This window comes from Abramis brama (assembly GCF_963993115.1).
Source record: "Abramis brama genome assembly, chromosome: 19".
Lineage (NCBI taxonomy): Eukaryota > Metazoa > Chordata > Actinopteri > Cypriniformes > Leuciscidae > Abramis > Abramis brama.
The window spans coordinates 5,733,604-5,758,892 of NC_139981.1; the positions used below are offsets into that span (position 1 = coordinate 5,733,604).

General features: G+C 35.6%; 1 protein-coding gene across 1 annotated transcript in view; it reads right to left on the bottom strand.

Moving 5' to 3' along the window:
* cdh23 (cadherin-related 23) overlaps window positions 1-25,289 on the bottom strand; it is a 232,804-nt gene that overhangs the window by 78,505 nt on the left and 129,010 nt on the right. Inside the window, exons 12-13 of the mRNA XM_084093482.1 lie at window positions 18,186-18,335; window positions 15,456-15,614 (exon numbers count right to left, since the gene is read on the bottom strand). Coding sequence (XP_083949608.1) covers window positions 15,456-15,614; window positions 18,186-18,335 — 309 coding nt within the window. The remainder of the gene's footprint in view (window positions 1-15,455; window positions 15,615-18,185; window positions 18,336-25,289) is intronic.

Genomic DNA, 25,289 nt, shown 5'->3' on the forward strand with positions numbered 1-25,289 from the left:
CTTTAACCACTGATGTGTGACCCCTCGCAAACCATATTGTTCACATTTTTTCAACAATAAAGCATGGTCAATAGTGTCAAATGCTTTACACAGATCAATAAACACACCGACTGTATTGAGTTTTTGGTCAACTGCAGCTGCAACATGTTCAACAAGCTCCATCACAGCTAAGGATGTAGAGCAGTTGTTCTTAAATCCATATTGATGCTCACTTAGTACATCATATTTATTTAGAAAGGAGTCCAATCTGTTTATAAACAATTTTTCAAGTAAATTGTTTGAAAACTGAGGTAACAGTGATATAGGTCTATAGTTAGTTAGTGTTTGCTTATCGCCACCTTTATAAACTGGAAACACCTTTGCTATTTTCATTTTATCAGGAAAAGTTCCAGTTAAAAAAGATCTATTACAAATATAGGTGAAAGGTTTAATAATAAAACAATGGATGACTTCTTTAATAAAAGCCATATCAATATTATTGCAATCAGTAGACTTTTTATTTTTAAACTTACTTACTACTTCTAAGACATCACTATCACATACTCCTCCAAGAAACATTGTGTTAATATTATCAAATGTAGGACTAACATATTCCTTATTAAACTTTGGTAGCTCATTAGCCAAATTTGGACCAATATTAACAAAATACTGGTTAAAGGCATCAACAATAGCCTCTTTATTTTCTAATGTTGTGTTATTATGTTTGAAACACAATGGAAAATCTCTGTCTTTATGATTTTTCATTACGTTATTAATAATCCTCCAAGTACCCTTTATATCATGTCTGTATCTTTGCAATAGCTGGTCATAGTTAGGGCTGTCAAACGATTAATCGCGATTAATCGCATCCAAAATAAAAGTTTGTGTTTACATAATATATGTGTGTGTACGGTATATAATTATTTTCTATATATAAATACACACACATCCATATATATATTTAAGAAAAATGTGTTATTTATATATAAAATATTTATATATAATATAAATTATATATAATATAAATATATATACACAGTATATACATGCAAATATTTCTTAAATATATACATGCATGTGTGTGTATTTATATATAGAAAATAATTATATACCGTACACACACATATATTATGTAAAAACAAACTTTTATTTTGGATGCGATTAATCACGATTAATTGTTTGACAGCCCTAGTCATAGTAATCCTTTTTTTGCTTTCTTAGTACTGATATTAGTTTGTTGTTATATTTTTTATACTGTTCCTCTTTTCCCTTGGTTGGACACTTAATAAAATCCATGTAGAGCTTATTCTTCTTTTTACATGACTTTTCTAAACTCTTTGTCATCCAAGGTAACAGCCTTTTTTTTTGTTTCTGTCTACATTTTCTCAAAGGACAATAATTATCATAAATTTGGGTAAATATTTCCAAAAATGCATTATATGAATCATTAATCATTATCTTCAACATAAACATTTTGCCAATTTTGATTTAATAATTCTATTTTCATAGCTTCCGTAGCTCCAGATAATTTTAAATTTTGTTGTTCCATTCTTAAATGTAACTCATTCAACATGTCCAACACAGTAAACACAGGTAAATGATCAGTAATATCTGTTACTAGAAGTCCACTTTTAGTTTTCACATTAGATTTGTTTATAAAAATATTATCAATCAATGAAGCACTATCTTTAGTTATTCGTGTTGGTTTCAATATTAATGGATAAAAACCCAAACTAAACATAGTATTAACAAATTCTGATGTTTTAGTATGCTCATTAGATTTTAATAAATCAATATTGAAATCTCCACAAACAAAGGTAAACTTTTCATTATGCTTCTCAAGCATCTCTGATATTATCTTACTGAACTTATCTATACAGGAACCTGGAGTCCGATAAACACAACTAATTAACATATTTTTAGATCTATTGCCCTCAATTTCAACAGATAAACATTCCATCAAATTATCAATAGAAAATGTCATATTAACAATAACTTTACATTTTAAATTAGACCTTACAAATAATGCAACACCACCTCACCTTTTATTGTACCTATTCTGAACAAACATTTGATATCCATCTAAACCATCCAACAGGTATTTTTCTTCACTGATCCAAGTTTCAGAAATCGCTATCACACTAAATTTCTCCTTAAAGGTTTGCAAGTAACTCTTAATTTAAAAAAATTACTTTGCATACTCCTGCTATTAAAGTGAATCAGTGAAAAAAACCCATCCCCACACTGAAACTTTCATCAGAGTAATACTCACAGTCCTGTTGAAAATTATGGCAGAAATGGGTCTCTGGATCTATTTCATTTTCTACATCAAAACATTTGTGATCTCCAAAATCAAAACACTTAAGGTGCCTATCACTCATGTCTGTACAATCTGTCACTCATGTCTGTACAATCTGTCACCCTCCTTCATCTTTCATCTGTATTTATCCAGCTCAGAGACACAATTGATGGCTAAGACTTTAGCCTGCTCCGGTGGACCATTAAGTTTTATCATTATTTTGCCATTCCTGGTCCATGTAGCCTGTATTTTTTTCTCTTTCTTCAAAATCCTTGCTTGATGTGCAATCTCTGCATTCTTCTTAGTTAGATGTTCGTTCACAAACACATCTGTACCCTTTAGTTTTTTTGCAACTTTCAACAATTCAATTTTATATTTTTTTCCCACAAATCGAATGATGATATTTGGTCTCTTATTCTGTTTTTGTAGACTTGCATTCTTTTTTTGTGGGATTGTATGACAAGCAGCTATAGTTTTTCTGTCCAATGAAATGTCTTCACTGCTGAAAAACTGCTCAAGTGAGAGTAGTTCACCTGATGGTGCGTCCTCTCCTTCATTGTCCCCTGCTGTTATCCGTGCATAAGTGCGATGTGTAGTCTTAAGTCCAGATATCACCACATCATCCATTCTTGTGTACTGTTCCAGGTCCTCCACTCTTTTTTCCAACGCTTCTATCTTCTCATCCTTTTCTTTAATGATCGCTTTCAGTTGTTGTATATCTCCAATCAGACGCATTAGGCTTGTCTGTTGCTTTAGCACTTTACTAAGCTCCTCTGACATGACATTCAGTGAAAGCTTAACTTCTTCCATATCTTTTGCCAAACTTGGAGCCATTTTTGCTGATTGTTAGTTGCTGAGGCTTCAGGTAATTCAACAGGCCTTTTGCTGGTTAGCCAAGCACATGTGTAAAAAGAGTGCTTAGAGGGTCAAAAACCGCAGAAATAATACTGCAAGTTCAAGCATTACTTGTACATCAATACGCAGATCATGAGCAAACACTTGGATGTCAAGTGATCTTTAAGATTTTCAATAGATTGCAAAGCTGAACTGCTGAAACTGCAGAGCCCTCTTTTGTGGAAACCAAGATACCCACAAGTTTGTATAACATAATAAATGTATTTACTGTCACTTTTGATCAATTTAATGTGGCCTTGCAAACAGAATTACAAACAATAAAAGTACTAACAAGAACTATAGTGCATAATAAAAACATGTTCAATTTTTCTCCTGAAAATGGGACAAAGTGTTTCCAGATACCACAGTGACAGATGCTGGATTTGGCATCTAGTCAACATCACAAAAATGCCCCAAAATGACAATGCATTTGACAAATACATACAGCACAGGAATATAAACAGAAATCCCATGAAGTAGATAGCGTACAGACACGTAAAATGTGTGTGTGCTTGTAGAAATAAAGTTATTCAGTGCTGAAGGCAAACAGATTCAAACCTGGCTTGTATCTTTATGCAAATTAATACAAAAGTGTGAAAAAACAAGTTACCACAGAAACAACAGTGCAGCTGCGTATGTGTGTGAAAGAGAAATAGAATATGACAAGTGACGCTTTTCAAACACACACACACACAAACGTAACATCTGTTAGATCCTGATCTTGTTCTCTTTTTTGGAACTGATAATCCATCAAAGCAGATGTGGAGGTGTCTATTAGCAGCACATGTGTTATTGGGACTTGATTTGGTGGGCTGAATCTGATCTGTAGACGTTTCCGCAGCTATTTGCTGTAATTATACACATACACGGTCGCATTGTTAATAGCCAGACTTTGCCAATATTCAACGTCTCGTCCAATTTGCAGCTTGATCCTGCCAAAAACCAGCCACTTAGATGGGAAGAGACCATCTGATGACATTTAAAGTAACCAACCATAGTTAGTTTCCTTACCTGACCTTTTAAACATTTAAATCAATGAGCCCAGGTTATACAAACATCATTAGACACATTAGGGGAAAATATGTAATATCCAGCCACCTGAATATAAAAATATGTTTATGAGGATATCTTGTTTACTTGCTAGTAAAGGCCCTGATATACTCACGGCAAAGTTCTTTTTCGTTCTTCGCCTTGGGGTAAAAAGAAGTTTGAAATATGTGAGCAGCGGGATACCGTTAGCGAATATCCTGACGTCACCCATGATGCTGAAAGCTGCGTTTAGATGAATATGTAAACATGTGCTGTGCACTTTCCTCTCAATAACGACATAAACACACAACTAAAATCACAGCGGTGGGAAAACAGTAGTTTAGAAAGCATCTGATCAAAGCAATGTGCATGTTTGTACTCCAGTAAAGTCATGTCACATTTACTTATATAGAACTTTATACAGTAGATTGTTTAAATGTTTAAAAACAAGCAGCTTTACAGCATTAAACATGAAAAAATAATGTTAGTGTCTCTTCGATAAGAGTGATAACAGCATTTTCTACTATAAAGCAGCTCACGGTTTTACTTGTGGATGTCTGACCTCGAAGGACCGAACTGAAGAAAGGAACCGGAATAGTCCACGTCAAAGAAGGCGGAGCCTCAGAGCCACACCTACCTATTATGTAATCGCTATGGACCAATGATAGTTTCGAAGGTGTTTACCAGTCAGAGCAAGCTGTTTCGAACTCCCGAAAACAAACGCAAAACTAATTCCGTTTTGTCCGGATTATCTTAAAAGATACCCCCCCCCCCCAAAAAAAAAAACGTTTGAACTGACTCCCAAATGATATTTTACATATATATAAAATATTTTTTAAAATCTGTAGGCCTCCTACAGTTTATACAAATAGTATGAACCACAAAAATTGTGTATAGCCAGATTTAGATTTAGCATGGCTGAAATTGACCAATCAGCATCCAGAACAAGAACTATTTGATCAAGGGTCAAGGTGTGACTTCATTCCAATTAGCTCTTCTATTTGGTCATTTCTGTTTAATTTTCTATCTTCATTTCAATAATAATCTGAAATAACTGTATTTTAATCCAGGGTTCTAAAAAAAAAAAAGTCTGGTCTTCAGCTTTTATATAGTGTTTTATGCTACATTCATGGGTTATTCTTGCAGGAGTCTGCCTGCAAAGTCTATATTTGGTATTTGTCGCATTTCACAAAAATCCTTTTTGATGTGTGTGAATCCTAGCGCTCATGCCAGTACAGTGTGATGGACTCTGTTCCTGATTAAATTATTTTTGGCTGATTCTCATTGAAATGGAATGTCAAATCCGATGTTCTTAAACAGCTATGCTTAATTTTTTTGTGCTGATGTTAATGTCAAGGTAAGGGTATGATGTAAGAGACTTTTGTTTAATTTCTCTCTCTCGTGAGCTCTCTCTGATGGATCACGGCTGGGCGCTGGTAATGTGGTTTCAGTTGACTGGCGCTGCTGCTGGTGTACAGGGTCATGGAGTTGTGTGAGTGTGTGCTGCTGTCAGTGCCACTATTAGAATCCATGATTCAAACGTGCCCTGATGATGACCTCACCCTCTGTATGTGTTTGTGTGTGTGTGTGTGTGTGTGTGTGTGTGTAGATTTTGACCACCGCTCGCCTGGTGCCACGCTACAATGTATTCAGCCAACCGGCCAAAAGAGTTTGTTAAAAAAAATACTGCCAGTTTCACTATGGCATGGACCGCAATGTTCACTTCTCTCATCGTAATAACCAAATAAATAGCCAATGAGCTCATTGTAAATCTGTGAATAGATTCAGCCAATCACTGTGAAGAGAAGAAACAAACAAAAAAGCAAATAAAAGAACAAATTAACCAACAAAACAAAATAAATAGAAAGAAAGAACAACCGAAATAAAACAAATAATAAAAAACAACAATAAAAAAATAACAAATGAACAAATAAACTAAAGAAAGAAAAGAAAAAGATCAAACAAACAGATGTACATAAACAATGGAAAAGGAAAAAAACAGACCATTAACATCAACAAACAAAAGATGGAAAGAACAAATTAAAGACTCCAAAGTCTACCACAAACTTTTCCACAAACAAACAAAAAAGTGAACAAAATAAATTTAACAAACAAAACAGAGACAAAAAGAACAAACAGAGAATAAACAAACAAATTAACAAAATAATTATTTCTAAGGTAAGAACAAAAAATTAAAGAACAAAATTAATAAAAGGAACAAACAAGGAAAGAGAAAACAAACAAACAAAAACTAGAAATAAAGAACAAACAGATCAAAGACTTAGTCTTTCTTTTGTCTTCTATATAGCCTTGTTTTACTTTTTCACAAAGAAACAAAAAACAGACTCAGTGGAATGGAATAAATGGAAAAGAAAAAAAGAACAAAGGAAAACGAGAAAGAAGAAATAAACTTATGAAATTACAAAGTTCAGGATAAATGAACACAATAAACATAAAAAGAGCAAATAAACAACTGAACAAACCAGTAAACAAAAAAATAAAGAAAAAATAAATGAAAGAATCTATTTTTCTCTCTCTATTGTTCTCTCTATTGCTCCTTCATGCCCTTTTGCACAAACAAAATCCTCCCCTTTCTTGTGTCTTCATGCCCTCACAATTCTCTCTGTCTCTCTCTCTCTCTGTGTGTGTGATTGACAGACCCATAAGTGCAGTGATGACAGTGCTGGGCTCCAGGTGTTAGTGTGACAACAGTCGCTACCATGACAGGAGACTTAATGCAGGTCAGGTGAGATAGACAGGGATCAGAGCGGAGAGAGGACGGCAGAGGTGATAGCATCTCTCTCTCTCTCTCTCTCTCTCTCTCTCTCTCTCTCTCTCTCTCTCTCTTCCATCCCTTCTTCCTGCTCAATCTGGCAAAGACACACACACACCTAAAACTCCAAACAGCAACCCAACAGATTTACAAAGACACTAAAACTTCAGTGAAAGAGCAGAGTACCAGCCTGAAGACAGGCCTAAATGTGCACCTGATAGTTTTTGACCAAACCCTGAAAAGACGATTCTCTCTAACTGACACATGTCAGACAACATCTCAGAGTGAATGAAAGCGGAAGTGACACCAGGGTGAGGAGAAAACCCTCAATAGAGATCTAGCTGTGACAGATGAGACAAGAGACCGTCAACACAACCAAAAAGTCTCTTTTCATTCACTAAGACCAAACACCCAAACAACAGTTTGAGCCATGACCGCAGCAGAAAATATTTCAATACAATATAAATGTTTCAGTTCTGGAAGCAGCACAACTGTTTGCAACATTGATAATAATCAGTTTCTTGAGCAGTAAATCAGCATATTAAAATGATTTCTGAAGCATCATGTGACACTGAAGACTGGAGTAATTATGCAGAAAATTACTAAAATTACTTAAATTACTTTCTAAAATACACTAAAATAGAAAAAAAATATTTTTAAATTACTACAGTATTTTATAATATAATTGATATGATGATTAGATTTTAGATCCTGTTATTATGTTAATTTTAATGATTTAAAAACAATCAACTGAAATATATTGAGCAGAAACACTGAGTGGAAATTTGTTAACTTTGTATAAACCATATACTGTAGTTCACTCTTTAAAAAAAAAAAAAAAAAAAAAAAAACCACATTAGGTGAACTTAATGTCAAGTTTTGAGAGACACTATTGCCTACTTAATTAATTTGATGGAATAAGTTTCCTCAAATGTTTTGAGTCAATTGGACTTCTCTCTTTGAGAGAGAGTATTAGTCTCGGTGGTGAATCTGTGACTAAGCTGTTAGTGACACATTAATCCAATGGAGCAATCTGCCAAAACACACACGCAACACACCCTAAGGGCCTCGCTAATCTACTGAGATTAGCAGAGAAACGTCTCCAGAAGTAACAATCGGGCTAAACATTCTTATGGGGACGTCCAAAAGGAAAGGTGATTCATAATGAATAAAAAGCGGTTTTAAAATATCTTTTAATTCATTTTAAAGCAGCAAAAAGTTTTATTTTAGGTAAGATGGCCTGTGGAATTACATTTATTTTAAAAATAATAGAATTCTATGGTATGTCCTCATTTGACAAAGCTTGGAAAAATACATTTACAAGTGTATCGGAACATATTAAACATAAAGGGCATTTACAACATTTTGTCTTAAACCTCTCTATCAGAAATACACAGTAATATAATGCCAACTGTATGCCATAAGCAATCTCTTTCACGCATACACACGCATTTAAACCAATCAAAACTTGCTAAATCATATAAATCTGTATTATCCATGCCAATACAACCAGTTCCATACATGTCCAATTCACTGTACTGTACAGTAGTGGTCAAAAGTGATGGCTGGTCTAGGAAAACTGACCCTTCACCCTTTATTCAAATATTATTAAATATCTGTTACATGGTTTTAAATTTGCGTAATTGTGCTTGGAGTCAATTTTTTTATTTGTGATAACACAATGAAACATGCCAAATTGTGCGGAGAAAATTTCAGAAATCCAATGAAATATTAATAACTGATTAATAAAAATTTGGCTGAGAAATTAACCCCAAAAGACAATTTAAAGTCATTATTGTGTTAAATGAGAAAAGCATCAAATAGACATTACAAAAAGTAGCTTTAAGAAAAACTTAAAAAACATAAGAAAAAACATTTTTAATTTGATTTGAACGTAAACTTGGAGACGCACAATAGTTGCTCTGGCTTTATCGGTAATATTTTCGTAGCAAAAGCAATCTAAAATATAACACAGTATTAACTTCTTATTTATTGAACTGTTATATAAAATCAATATCATATTTGCACTCATGTTATAATAAAATTAAAAAAATCATGCAAAAAACATCAGACAACAGGAAAGACAAGTGCTGCCTCAGGGCGATGTCTGAGTCTTATCAACTGTTTACTGAATAAACCTATTACAGCAATTAAATAAACACACACACGCGCGCACGATGAACGTCTTAACGAACTGGAGGACCGCGATAAGAAAATGAGTAAAAGAGTGATTTAAAGAGAGAGGAAGAAAGGGAGGAGAAAGAAGAGATGTGCTGTGGACTGAGAGAGAGAGAGATAGATCAGCTTTCCGTTCACATTTGGCCACAACAACAACAATAAAAGAGGGATTAAAATGAGTGTGACAAGAACAACACAGTCAAATTATACCAGAATAGACAGAGGAAGAGAGACAGAGAGAGAGATTTGGCAATATGTATATGAGGTTTGAATATAGCCAGTAGCTATGCTTTATAGACAGATCATCATCAGCGACTGTCCTCCTTGCTCTAAAGGGGAAAAATTAAGAAGACTATACGCAAAGAATGATGAGAGAAAAATTGAGAACAGAAACCCAGATAAAGAAATATGACCACTTATGTCTACTAGACATACTAGAGATCCTCTCCTCTTCTTAATTAACTGTACAAACTGTATATTCTATCCCCTACTCCTAAACCTTCACACACACACGGGTTTCCATGTTTTATGGGGACTTTCCATATAGACATGATGACACTGTACCAAAAACTAACGAAACCCCTCAACTCAAGGAGAAATATGCGTGTGAACAAACACAAACAAACCACAATAACACACCCCAAAACACACACACACAGACAACCACAGATACAAACCATGAACACACACACACACACACACTCAAAGGGACATAAATCCATTAGTGCTATAATGGCTGAAGGAAAAGAGAGTGTATAAATGCAAGTGAAAATAATAAATAGGATATGGAGAGAGACAAACAAACCACAGTCAAAAGACACACTGAAAACAAAGAAGCAATTTAGCAGATATGAGCTGCCCTCGTCTCATGAGACACATACAAACTAAATCACTATAAATATTTATAATGATAACCACTGCCATCACTGATAAATATTAAACAATGTCTCTGAGTGTGCATGAATGCCTTATCAAACACACAATAGGTTATGTGTATATGGGGTTTTGTGATGCACAACTTTGTGTTACACTGCAAAAAAATGCCTTTTTGAAAATAACAAATAGATTTAGAGAGAGTTGTTCTCAAAAAAAGTGATGGAAAAAAATCTTCCCATGGAATAAATAAAACCAGTAAGATTATGTAGAAAATTACTATTAGAAGAAAAATGTAAAAGATATCAATCCACAATCACCGTGTTTGTTCAACTGAGACTCCTGACTGAGAAGGTTTTTCCTCCATTTCTGTCATTTAGTTTGCTTAGTTAGGGTTTAAAAGATACTTAATAATCAGTAATTCTGCATTAACAATTTGACTGCACTGAAACTTTTGACAAATTTGAACTGAATTGAGTTAGACTATGAGCGTTTTCTGCAAAGCTGCTTTATAGCTCAATCAAATTTTCATAATTGATGAATTTTGCAACATCGATTCTGTTACTGAACTGGATTGAATCAACGTTGAACTGACTCAAAGTGAATAACGACACCGTTGTCTTCTGTAGAGTTGCTTAAAGATTCATTTAACTCATTTCATAACTGATGAACTTCACACAGTTATTGAACTGAACTGAATCAACACTAAATAAATTGAGCTGAAAACCTGACATAAGAGAACCTTTACAGCAGAATTTGTCTCATATTTGATGATGTTTGCATAATTTATTATTATTTTCCTGTTTATTTCTGCTTTGAACAATCTGCACATTAGATATTTAAACAACAATGACCCCAAAAACTACACTAAAATCACACTTCATGTATGAATATTGAATATCAAACCAAGTGGCATTTGGTCAATGATATACATTGTGTGAAAATATTTCTCTCAGTACAAGTATTATTTATGACTATATAATGTATGACTTATAAACTATATACTTTTTTAATTTTAATATAAATGTTTACACCTACTTTTACAAATTTGAAATCTTTAATTTGCTAAATCAAATAAAGCATACATGAATACTATAAAGTGTACTGTAAACTATAAAGTGACTCATTCTCAAACAGGGTCCAAAATCAACACTTGTCAACTGCCAAACAAGACAGCAAATCAGCATATTAGAAGGATCATGTGAAAATTCAGCTTTACCATCATCACAGGAATAAATTACATTTTAAAATATATTCAAATGGATTCTTTTTAAAATTGTTCCCAACTAGAGCGTTTCTGTCAGCATCATGTGACCAATCAAGTGACCAATTTGAAAACCACACAAGTAGAGCTACGTTCTCAAAGCTTTAATGATGGGGCTTGTAGGGATACAGCTGGGGAAACACCACCAGGTAAACGACTGCTTACTCACTATTTTTCACAGTGAATGTGTTGGATCCCCTGCTTTAACAGCTCGTGCTGTAATGGCGCACCGTGAAAGGCCGTGCTATTGAGCCGTGAGTCTGCTGCTGATTTTACGGGCCCGTGCTTGCAGGATCACAGCACTAAACTCACTTAATGAAATAATAGAGCTTTTATGACCATGTTAAAAAGATAATATGAACGGGTAATAAGTGATCGTTAAGGGTTAATGAGGCTATATTTATGGTGTGATATAGTCTGGAATAGTGCTAAAGGGGCCGTGTCATTGAAAAATTGAAGAAAAAAGGCTTTTCTTGCTCTTTTGAAATAAGGAGGTTAAAAGGTGCTCTGTGTAGTACCTACGGCTCTGCATATCTTTCCAAAGAATCCCAGCATTAGGAAAGAGTAAACCCGACAGCAAACCTGAACTATGTGTTTCTCATTTCAGATGGGAAAAGTTGAGCATAACAGTGGTCATTTACATAAGATGTCTTAAAGGTAAAGGTAATTCTAAAGGAAAGTGATCATGAAAAAATGATTTTGGCACAAGAAATCTTGATCATTTTCACAGACCCCCAAGTGATCCCATTGGCTTTTAATAGGTACTCTCTTTAGCGCCTGATTACAATTCCTACAAAATCATGTTATGGCAAATGCTGTTGAAACTACATTATAATGGCCATTATTGTCTGTATTAGTTATCTTATGTCCTAGAATAGCATACAGATACCCAAATTAGCCTGATAGCTTAGTTTATACACACATTTGCACTAACCAGTCATCTTTAATGTGTTAAATTAAGTGTTAAATGTCCAAATATTTCATTTAAAAAAGGAATGTAATGACGTTCAATTATTCACTTAATAGGCTACTATTATTATTTATTTATTTTAAATAAACATTGTTCGTATGTACTTAGTATAATCCTTAACTGATAGTTGATAGGCCCAATTTCGAGGGAGGGCCCGATTTGTCATGACACCGGCCCTTACATATTTCCAATGATATAGCATTTGGGCCATTTCATTTTCAATTTAATTCTGTTTGGTGGCATTAGTGGCATAGAGATGAATTGTGAATTGTGGAGTGATATGGCCTTTAGGTTTGTGAGCTCTTCTTTTAAGGGAGAAAGTGTCTCAAGTGGTCTTCCAAACACACTGATAGCTCACAATCCAGATACTCAGAGTCTAAGCTCTTTGGGCTGGGTTCCCGGGCACAGATTAAGTTGAAAGAAAGACTAAAAACAGCATTTAAAGAACAATCAGCTCTGACAGAGTGATCTGCTCCAGCACTTGGCTTAATGTGTGTCTGAAAGTTTTCTTGAAATGAAAAGAAATATATACTAGTAGGGGTTGAACGACATGAATATGGCATTGAAAATGGCATTGTTAATGTATTTGGTACTGGCGGACTTGATCTGCTACGCTGCTGCTGCAAAGCAAGTATGGACTTGCTACTGCAAATAGATAAACAGACACGCTGTGAGCATGTAAGATATGCTGCTGCTGCATAAATAGACATACATAATCCCATAGCAGATCTAGGCAGGTGGAGCTGGGGGAGGTGGAAGGTTGAAAGTGCACTGCAGGACTAGTTTACAGCAGATAATCAACCAGGCCATTTAAATGTTGAGCAAGCAATCTCATTTGCTGCAGGATCAGCAGAGGCTTCATGCAGTTTGTGCTATTGTGCTTATGTTATTGCTTGCAAATTGCATGTAAAGGACTGCACCCTCTAGAGTTTTTATGACTCTATCTATCTATTATCTATATATCTATCTATAATGGTTAGCTAAACAACAAGCAACATGTACTGAGTGCAACTTAAAATGAAATTATAGTTTAAACAAATTGAGAAAAAAATGAGCATCCATCATAATGAGTCAGAGCTGACAGGTATCTGACAGTTAAATGTTGGAACATACGGATGTGTGTGTTTGTGTGTGTGTTTGTGTGTGTGTGTGTGTGTGTGTGTGTGTGTCTGTGTGTGTGTGTTTTCTTTTTCTAAACTGCTCAAGTGAGTTAGCAGTAGCACATTAGCAGCAGTCCAGACATCTGTTTAACACACACAGAGCCTCAGAGAGAAAATAAGAGGTACAGACACAACTACATCTGCAATCCCTTAAGGAAATAGCAATGACTGCAACGCTGCAATGGGAAAGTGTTAAAGGTTTAGGTGAAGAATCTAAGAACACAAGAATCAACCAACTGTTTAAAGCTCTTTATAGCAGCTGTTTGAAAGCAATGGTTGGCAAGGAAAAGAGAGAATCGAGATATTACAAAAAAGAGAAAAGAAAACAGAGAAAAAGATAGAACAGTGAGTAATCATAAGGCTGCTGCCACATAGCTGTGTTTCAGCTACTCCTCAGGGCATTGTGGGTAAAGTTACTACACTATTGACTTTACAGGCCGTTACATGTCATGAGGGAACCGGTGACAAAGAGCAGACAGCATTTATCGACATAAAAGACTCACTGCCACACACGATTGCCTCATCAGAGATGGAGAGGGAACAAGAGCTAGAGATGCCATTACATACAAACCTTTGAGGTCAGTAACAAAAATGCAATTTATTGAGGATAAATTCTTTATTCAGATTTTGAGTTAAAAGTGTGTCTCGGACACCATACACATAAAAAAAAAGATGTGTAAAAGAGCAATTTATCATTTTATTTTTTTCTGAACCGTATTATAATGTGAGTCAAAGTATCTCAAAACAGTCATAATTTACATGTTTCACATTCGCTGACCCTTTTATGAAACTACCGTACCTACCTTTAAGCTGGTTGCATGCAAAATATGTCTGTCTTGCATTTGATTGATTTAAAAAAAATAAATCGTTTTATTTTTGGCCATTTTCTTTTTTTCCTATTGAAGTCCACTTATAATGTTCCACTTATAAACATCTAAAGTCCAGCTAAAATGATCAGAGATATAGAAACGTCAACCAGTCTTTTCTAATGTTGGCAATGAGGTAATAATACCTGCATTTTTTATGAATACATTATCCTGCAAATCCATCCTAATCACAAGCCAAATTTCTGACTAGTTATTTGCCAGTGAATATGTTTGCTTTCAATAAATGCTTCTTTTGGACTGCAGAGGAAGTTCTGAAAGTTACAGAGTGTTTTCATAGTACACCACGCTCTTTGATCTCAAAAGATCAAGGAAAACTTGGCTCGTCATAATATGACCCCTTTAATATTAAACAGAAAAGTTTTGTTTAAAAGTTCAAAGTGGCTTTTCCAACAAATGGCACCATGATTTTTTTCTATGCATCTAAGCTCTTGGACTGCCTCCTCACAATGCAGAAGCTCTGAACTAGAATGAGTTTTTATGATTAGGACTAGCCAGCACAGACACCAGTCCAGCACCTGAATCCAGAGCCTGGACTGCGTATCGATCAGTATTGATCTCCATAGCGTCCATGAGTGAGAGTGACAGAGGGAGAGTGATAATAGGCTGAATTTATGAGCTGCATGTGGTTGTTCACAGTGATTTATACTCCTAGTGTGGGATGACCTTCAGCACTCTGGAAACAGTCTGTGTGCTGAAATTAAATGAATGACGTGACACAGTGAAAGGGAGAGGAATCTTATGGATGTCAAAGAGTTAGATGAGAATCCTAACATCCTAATGTATAATCATGTTGTTGCTATGAGAGACACATGATATGACAATGGTTTTTTATTTATTTATTTTTTTGTGTGTGTTGTGAAGTGACTCTCGGAGCAGCTCTGGTGATGAATTTCATGTTTCATGTCCTCAAATAGTGAGACGGCAGACGCTGAAGTGTGCATACAATGGACGCTTTACAATCCCATGAGGCCACGGGAGAGGTCACCTGACAGTAACAACATGGCGGATGTAGTACGTATTTTCATTCATACTACACACATTCCTACTATATAGAGTGTACCTTTTTAAAATCCAAATTCAAATGTAGTACTTAGACAGTACAAGATTTCAGACACAGTGCTGGAGAAAGCGATTGGTGTGTGTGTTCACCTTTATTTGCAGAAGAGATGTTCCAGGAGCGGTGCTCTCAAGTAAACTGATGTTATAAAGAGCCTGGCTGAAGATCGGCCTGTTGTCGTTCTCATTGATGAGGTCGATGAAGACCCGAGCAAACCCCACATGTTCCGACAGAGACTCGTTGGCATACAGCTGGAGAAAAGAGTGGCAATGAAACCACAGCCACCATCAGCATCAACAACATCACATAAAAGAACACCAAAAACTATAGAGGAAGCATTTTAAAGCATCATCCAAGATGAAAAAAACAAACAAACATATTTCATTATACTGAAAAGTATCAATAAAAAAATATTGAATGAACTATTTTACATAGTATTTGTGAGTTCTATCCACTGCATCGACAATATTATTGTTGCCAATGTCGAGTTTCAAATCAGTCATGAGGTTAGAATGCTCCCTTTGAAGACAGCAGCCTAGGCACTAAACAGCAAGACAGCTCACTAGATTTTGGAACAAAACCAACATTTTAAATTAAAGCAACACTAAGGAACTTTTCCTCTTCGTAGTCTTCGGTCGCCCTACAGGTTGGAAGCGGAATTGTCCATTACCGCTGTCGTAAATAATTTTTATTATTTATACAGCCTACTGTCGCACGCACGCTCGCTGTTTATCCAGCACTGGCTTTGGAATGAACGATGTCCATAGACAAGGTAGAGTATGTTGCATGATTTCATGAAAGTATGATGTATTGCGACATCAGAAACGAAGAAAAATTAAATAATGATTATTGTAACGCTTGATGTAAAGCAAGTCAAATTTGTAGTTTTCTTATGTCTCATTCGAACTACAGAAACACGACCCGGTTTGGCAAACTTACACAGTGTGGTTATAGCAGATATAGGGCTGCAAAGCGAATCCAGAAGTTACGACTTGATGAACCACTGATACGATTTTGGAAACATTATTTTAAGGTAAAAAATGTTCCTTAGTGTTGCTTTAAAGTGTCTGTTTTGTATCACTTTTATGAGACTTTTATATCTCTATGATGGCGTGCTGACATGTCTATGATGTCTGCGAATGAGCATAATTTTGTTTGCTGTTGTGTCACAGTGCATTTGAAAACAACATGCATGTACAGTATTCTCAATACAATTAATCTGTTACAGTATATGATACATTTCTCAAATGAAGGCCATGATTTTTATTGGTTAAAGCTATTTTTTCTAATTATTTCAAATAAGGATAAAGTTATTACAGTTTGATGAAAGATAGTGAAAGAGAAAAAAACATTTACCGAAGTAATACTCTCTTAAAAAGTCAATTTTTTCAGTTTCCAAATGTCTTATTAGCGTGACTATTAGATGAATTAGAACAGATGTTTGCAAGAAACAAGTCTACAAACTGGTTGAGTTAGTGCCTGTTTGAAGGAATCTCCTGCACGTTTCTGAGTGTGTTTTGTGCCGGCGCAGATTGCAGTCATTTATCAGTCCAGCTAGTAAGTCCATCGCTGTAGGGAGCAGCTCCAGTCATTTAAACTAAATCAACTGTAAAAACACAGTTGAACTCCAGCAGCATGACAGCACTGCCAATAATCGATTTGTGTTTCATTTTCCCCAGTCTAAATCTCTGTGTTTATTTCCTTGAAAACACTACCCAAGCATGGTCATCTAGTCTCAGTGTATTCTACATGTTTAAATAAAAAGCAGCACTTGAGCTTTACTGTTGTTGTCTGCATCTCATATTAAATTCTCCAGGCAAAGATGAAGAAGCTCCCTGAATCCAAGAACTGATTTTGACACACATCCTTTAAAAATTAACATAATATCAAAATTGACCACATGCATGTCCATGCAAATTCCTGATCTTATTGTGAATAATTAATCAGTGAATGTAATTCCAAAGCCAAAAAATAAAATAAGAATAAAAATGGCTCTTTAATATTATACGTTTCCACCTGATTCCATTCTGGTGTTACACTCCTTTTTCATGATCCAATCAATTAAAAACAAGTCCCATTCTATATTTTTTCTTAATAAATATTCAATTGTAAACAGTGTTTTATGTTGACTAAATATTCTGACAAATATCTGATCTCACGAATATTTGCATGCATTTGGTAATATCAGTAAATAAATGCTTTCTTTTATGCATGTACAACTTCAGAGACATACAAATCTTTAGGTTCATACAATATAAAATTCACAGAATTCATAGATTGATTTACTGTTGAAATTTAGACATGTGATAAATGGCATTAAATTTAACACATTTTGCCTAATACATATTTTACATATTTGCTTGTATATACTGATAATGTAAGTATTTGTGACCATTAAACGTTAATATATGTGTGCCTGAACCACACTTAACATATACACTACTGTTTTTTGTTGTTGTTTTTTTTAAATAAATACTTTTATTCAACATTCATTAAATCAAAAGTGACAGTAAAGACTATTAAAAGAATGCTTCTGCTAAAAATAGCAGTTTGCAAAAATAAGAAATGTTTCTTGAGCACCAAATCAGCATATTGGAATGAAGACTTTAGGTTTGCCATCATCACATGAATCAATAACATTTTAAAATGTATTAAAATAGACAAGTAAACAGTTTTCAAATTGTTGTAATATTTCACAATATCATTGTTTTTACTGTACTGATTTATGGCACCTACAAAAACTGATGAGATCACTCAGGGATTGAATAAGTGAGATTTGTGAAGTAAATCTGGATGAATGAATCTGTGTTTTCAACACTCACAGAAAAGCTGTAGCTCCTGATGGTTTCGTAGTCCAGCGGGACGGCCACACGCACGCGGAGGTCAGCTCTGCCCTGCACTGCGGTGGGAGAGATGCTGAAGTGCTCAGAGTTATTTCCAGTCAGGACCACCTGAAACATGCTGTTCACCCCCTGTAGAGATAGACAGATTTTGCAACATTATTATTTTAGTTTATTATGTATTTCATTGTCCAGAGCTGAGCAGCAAACATTTCTCCTCCTCGGGTGTTTCTCCTAAGAACAAAAAAGCATAATTTCACGAGAGACCTCAACTTCTCAGAGTGTCCTTCACATTTGCCCAGATGTCAGCAATCAAAATGAAATATGACTCAAATGTTTATCATCCAAATGTTCTGAGATGCTATTTTAAAGTCGGCATGGAACGGAAGTTGCAATAGTATTTCTTTCCCTATTGTGACGATATCCGAATGCAATGGCTTCCCAAACAAGAAAAAATGTAGGGCGGGACTTTGATTGATTGGATGGTTGTAGTTTGCTATTGGTGGATCTCATGTGAGTGACAGGTTGCCCCGCCCTCAAACCAGTCAACACGTCATCAGAGAGGAGATGACATTGCAAGAGGGAGGTGAAGTTATTTTGATTAAACAATATGAAGGCACATTAATAAAAAACAAAACAAATTATGTGCACACTTAAATCATTAATAACAAATAGTGCAATATTCCATAAAAAAAATATTGTCAATATTGACTTCAAAGCTCTCATCTGTGTCTACTTTCATTTCTCCCAAGGACTTTGAGAAACATCTGAGAAGATGTTGATGCTTAAAAGGAACCATGAGTGGGAACTTTACGTCTAATAAAAAAGCCAAATTTAGCATCCACCGTCCATCACACCTGCAAAAAGTTCCTCTCTCTCATCATTCTAACAAATGTGAGAGTGTGTTTTGACAGGGATTTTATCGGATGGACTCGAAATAAAACTTCAAACCTCACATAATAAAGTAATAAAATGTTCTGCAATAATCATGTCTGTCTCTTGTCGTCGTCACAGGTACAGAGAGATCCCGAGCAAATGGAGAGATGACAGGAAGTCCCTCATTAGTGTCATTCTCTCTTCCGCGAGGCCGGTGCGGGGAAGACAGGACATATGGTGGGAAGTAAATTCAATGATGACTCATCACCATCTTAGAAAGTGCAGTTTTATACTGTACACACACTGCATCACACACTCTGATTAAACACAATGCTAATGCGTGAGTGAGACAGCTGGCGGCTACAGTGATGGCGAGGTTTGCTGACTGAAAATCACACAGTTGTGTGAGCTGTCACAACAACTTAAGACGAGAAAATGTGAAATATAGTTCAGACGGAAAGTGAGGCAAGCATACCGACTCTCCACCCCCCAAACACACACACAGACATAAACATACACAAACACACTCAAAAAGCAATAATGTTACGCATGGTGAGAAGAATCTGTGATTGATTATTGTGTGTGTTTACTGGCTGCTTATCTCTACTAAGTCCACTCTTATCTGTCTCTACAATCACTCCATCTCTTCGAGTCTCCTTCTCTCTTTCTTTTTTTGCCGTAATCTCTCTCTCTCACACAAAAAATGAGAAGATGGGTTGAGGGTTTTACTCTTATCTGATCTCATACGCATACACAGGAACTGACAAACCAACATGGTAGACCCGCAAACCCTGTATACTAGTATATTTGTTAGAGCCGGGTGATATAGTGAATGTGTAGGATGTATTCAGTTATTTTTCTGCCGATATAAAATTAAGCAACATTATGAATATCGCGACGGATTTAATGTGCTTTTTATTTGGCCCTTAAGCTTCTAAAGAGTGTGTCATTAGAATAATTTAGCAATTCTTTTTGCAACAATTTTTTTTTGTTTATTATTATTAAAGTTACTTTGATCATTTGCCAGTTCCAACTTCTTCAGTTGCCACTTCTTCCTTGAGCCTTGAACATCGTTACAGTATTCTTACGTTGGTTAATAAAATTTAATGTTATTAAAAAAAATTTATTTAGTGAAAAATATATATATATGTTTTTCAATTAATAAAAAAATATATATAACTAAACCTATTAAAAATTATTTTTATTAATTGAAAAAGGTGGAAAAAAAAGAAAAAAAATTAAACTTAAAAAAATGTAAATTAATGTTTTCTTGAAAACTAACTGAAATAAAATAAATTGAAGTAAAATAATAAAATTACTAAAAATAAAAGTGAAAAAATAAATTAAAGTACTGAACAGGAAAATAAAAATGAATAAATATGACAAAAAGCAGAACCAAATTACTAAAACTTTTAAAATGAAAACTTAAAATATTAATAAATACTATAATAATATATAAATAATACTAAAATAATACTTTTGTTTATCCAAGAGCTAATCGCAATAATATGATAGTATTGGAATTTAGTTTACAGGATAAAAAAATAAAATAAAATAAAATAAAATAAAATAAAATAAAATAAAATAAAATAAAATAAAATAAAATAAAATAAAATAAAATAAAATAAAATAAAATAAAATAAAATAAAATAAAATAAAATAAAATAAAATAAAATAAAATAAAATAAAAACACTGCTAGAGAAAAGAGCATTTTTGAGTCAAAAACCAGATACTTGTGACAACTTCCCCGGTCTCCCCTACTGCTCAGTGCTAATATTTGTACCTACAAATAAAAGCACAATGCTTAATGAAGAACACTGCTAACACACACACACACACACAAACCCGCCGCCAGGTTCCATTTTGCAGGCGAAGCCGTTTGTGACCGCAACGTGGTGAATTGATCCGGACAGAGAAAATAGTTTCAGAGTTCAATAAACATTTACCCCGAGGTGTTTCCATACAGATGAAAACACACAGAAAGAACAAGAAAATAATAGAGAGAGATTGAGCGTGTGAAATAAAAGATGATAACCACAGACTAGCCCTCGCTAAAGAGACCCGCACTCCAGGTTAATCTGAGATATTCACTTCTTTTATATCTCTCAGTTATGAAAATCCCTCCATCAAGCCACTCCTCAGGCCGGATGCTGTAATTGAGGAGGAGAATGAAGATCCGGAGGCCTTGCCGAGGAAAAGTCCGACCGAATGAACGGCCACTAAACAGATGAGGATGGATAAAATGAGTTTGTGTCACTCGAACTCTTATATACAAGCATAATCAAGAGATTCATTTGTTCAGATATTCTTCTCTGAATCATCCTGTTTTATGATCTGCAAATGATTGTAAACACAAAGCTACAAATGCAAATGTGACCCAACAAACACTATTTTTCTTAAGAGTTTAAAGTTTGTTGTTGTACAAACTAACTAGCGAGCTGCCGGCTGATTGTCGTGCGGATTGACACAATCATTAATCCTGACTTTCATTCTGATCTGCATTAACCTTAATGCTAATGAAGAGAAGCACACTACATTTGCTGACATAACACCTCATTATCTCTGAACGATCATCCATTTGAAAGCACCCTGCCGGAGATGTTGTAATGGACTATTGGAGTGATTTTATAGCTTTTAAGGTGATGTGTGTCATTTTTTTCTGTTAAAACATATTCTCCTATCTTGGCTTAATATGCATAGACAACTACAAGCAAATGATTAATTGGTTGATTCCTGCAACAGAAGTAAACAATATGACACTATGGCATCTTCAAAACACTGAAATCAAAGATTATTTCTCATCACATTTTCTAGCAGCCACATAGAACACCTTAGCAACTGCATACAAATACCCTTTAGCAACAATCTAGAAAACCATAGAAACTGCCTAAAAACCAAAATACACTGAAAACATACTCTGATAATCTTTAACATCTATAACACCTAGCAACTTCCTAGCAACCACCCAGAACACTCTAGAAATCACCAAGCAACACTCTAGTGACGTCTTAGCAATGCCTAAGCAACCTCCCAAAACCAACTAGTAAAAGTCTAAAGATACCATATTGGAGCCATCCAGAACATCCAAGAAATGCTTAGCAATGCCCTAGAAACCATCTAGAACACCCTAGCGACTGCCTAACAACTACATAGCAATGCCTTAGCAATCATCTATGACACCTAGAAACTGCCTAAAAGCCAACTACCCAAAACACTATAGCAACTCCTCTCAATGTCTTACCACCTGGACACCATACAATCTACCTAGCAACACCATAGAAACCACTTACAACACCTTAGAAACTACATAGCAAGTCCTAAACAATCAGTCCGAACATCATGGCAACCAAACAGAAAACCTCAACAACTGCTAATAAAAGCCAAGCAACACACTAGCAACCACTCAGTACACCCAAGCAACTGCCTAGCAATGCCCTAGGAACTGTCTAGAACACCCTAGCGATTGGTTAAAAACAGCATAGCAACACCCTAGCACCTAGCAACCACTTCTCTAGTGGGGGCCAAATTATCATTTGCATTGTATGAGACAAGCCTTGACATAACTCATCCTGAAAATGACCTTTATATTTACTTTAATGTTTAGTTATGTAGGTTAATGTGTAAAGTGATGACAGCAAATCCAAACCTAAACCTGGACTGACCTAGTCTCGTGTAGGCAGATCTTCAAACTGATGGCAGAAGGTCTGGACTCCAGCAGCTTTCATTGGCTAAGTACCACCCAGAGGCCGTCTGACTGACATGTAAAGCAGCCAATCACAGTTTGTTTTGTTACGCGTCATGTTTAGAGGCGTGGAAATGTAAATGAAAACTTTACAACTTCACCTACTTCTGAAAATCCAGCATTTAGTTGATTGTGATAAGCGCTCATTGTCACAGTTGTAAACACAATGGCATTCTTCTTCCATGAGGGGGTTTGGCTTCACGGCATCTTTGTTTTCAGGCGGACCATTAAAGAAAGCGACAAACGTCTTCAGGACATCCTGTAGAATTCAACCAATCAGATGACGACTTCGAAAATGCAGGACTGTGTCCGAAATCGCCCCCCATACCCTTAAATAGGGCACTATTTGAGGGAACGGCCATTTGTAGTGTTGTCCGAAACCAGAGTGGACGTTATTGAGTGCGCTCATTCAATCCCACAATGCACTGCAATAGCGTACAATCGATGTGTGCTCAACGGCTAGAAAATAACCACAATGCACTGTGAGGTTCGCGCTGAATTCCCGCGTCAGACCAGAAGATGGCGCCCGCAGCTGAATCTTCCATCCATCCATTTTCCAAACCGCTGGTCATATGGCTATAGCATAATATAATACAGGTATAAATGCCTTTTTAATTAATTATAAAATTGTTTAATTAAGGTTCATAGTTTCCATAACAGAGTTCAAGATAAATCTTTTTATCTTACAACTGTAGCTGCCAGTTTGCTAAGTTTCAAATAATTATTGAAAAGCAAGCACAAACTATGCAAAAGCGACAGGCCTTCCGGCGCACTCAGTGTCCGAAATTGCTCACTCATTTTAATTCACTCCGTCAAGTGGACTATATTAGTGGAGTAATGTAGGGAATAGTGAATGAGGGTATAGTGGGTGATTTGAACACAGCCCTGGCCTGAAGTGTTTCCAGTTAAGTGTGCCATATGCATCAGACGTTCATCCAGCAGCTGAGACTAGGACTGACCTGACCACACACAAAAACCCAGCTCTTTTTTGCCAACACCGTCTACTATAAAGATCCATCTGACAGCTTAAACTGGGATGACAACACACAGTAAAGGCAAACCATCCAGCACACATCTCTATCCATAATAAAGACCACTAACTGTCAAGCACTGCAGAAGAGAAGAAACCTCTCGTCACGTTTGTGCTCTTAAAAGCCTCGGAACGCAGGCGACACGGAGGATGACGCTCGAGATCGATGACCGAATTACATCGGCGGTTAAAATAACCCCTTGTTTTTGTTTGCAGCGCTTAGAGAGCCATTGTAGCTGATGGGGGCTATTTAAAGAGCCATTCAATATGCAGGGATGTCAACACTCACTGGCCATAAGCGTAATTGCCCGTCCATTTGCCAGAACCACTACAGAGAAGATAAAAGCTGCCTGTCACACACATCAGCAGGAAAGTTTGAAGATGAATCATACAGAGAAAGTTTGGAAACATGGTAAGAAATCCTGAGTAAGACACTTACGGTAAGACACACTGGGTTAGTAAGTACGTGTCGTAGAGATGTCAATTTAAAATGTTCATTTAGTGCAATTAAAGGAATAGTCTTCCCCGACCCCATTATATTCAGAATATAATGTACTTAATTTGATTTATAAAATTAAATTGACTGGCAGTGATATTAACTGCCGTCATTAATACAGCTTGATGCACTGAAGCGCATGAACTGCAAAGGAGAGAGAAGGGGAGCTTAAACATCAATCCCCAAAAAACACCCGTCTTGAACCCAAGAAGCCTCTTTAAACACATGCACACAGAGGCTGAGGTGGTTATTGAAATCTCAGATCCTCTGGAAGACTGTTGTTCATCTTGCATTAGGATCAGAGACAAGCCTCACTGTATTGAAAAGCTGCCATCTCTACACGCCTGTGTGTTTAGAAAGTATTGTGCTGAGAGAGCTGAAAATGCCTCGAATATGGAGCTGGTGCTGTATTTCTTGAGCAAGAGGAAATGCCCACTGCTCAAAAGAAGAAAGGAAAGAGCTGTTTTTATGCCCTCAAAGACTGAAAGGTTAAGACCAATATAATTTTGATTTAACAGGATAGTAAAATGTTTGAGTTTCTGACTGGTGGTGATAACACACTTGACTTCCTCTTTTCTGTGTAATTATCTGGCTATGTTCAGAAGAGCATACTAATATACTACTCTTATTATTTCTGCAGAACAATAAATGTATACTGTGCAAAGTATGCAGATTTCCTGCATTCATAGAATACATAGATGACATTTGCCAGAATAAGCATTATAAATTGGATAATTCAAACTCTGAATATAATGAATGAATACTTCAGCAAGGATGCATTTTTTTCGCAATTGCGAGTTATAAAGTGCAGTTCAGAGGGGAAAAAGACTGACTTTTTTTTCCTACAGACTGACGCAATTGCTATAAACTCGCAATTTTGAGAAAAAAAGAAGTCAGTTCTGCAATTCTGACCTTTAAAATGGCAATTGTGTTTTTTAATT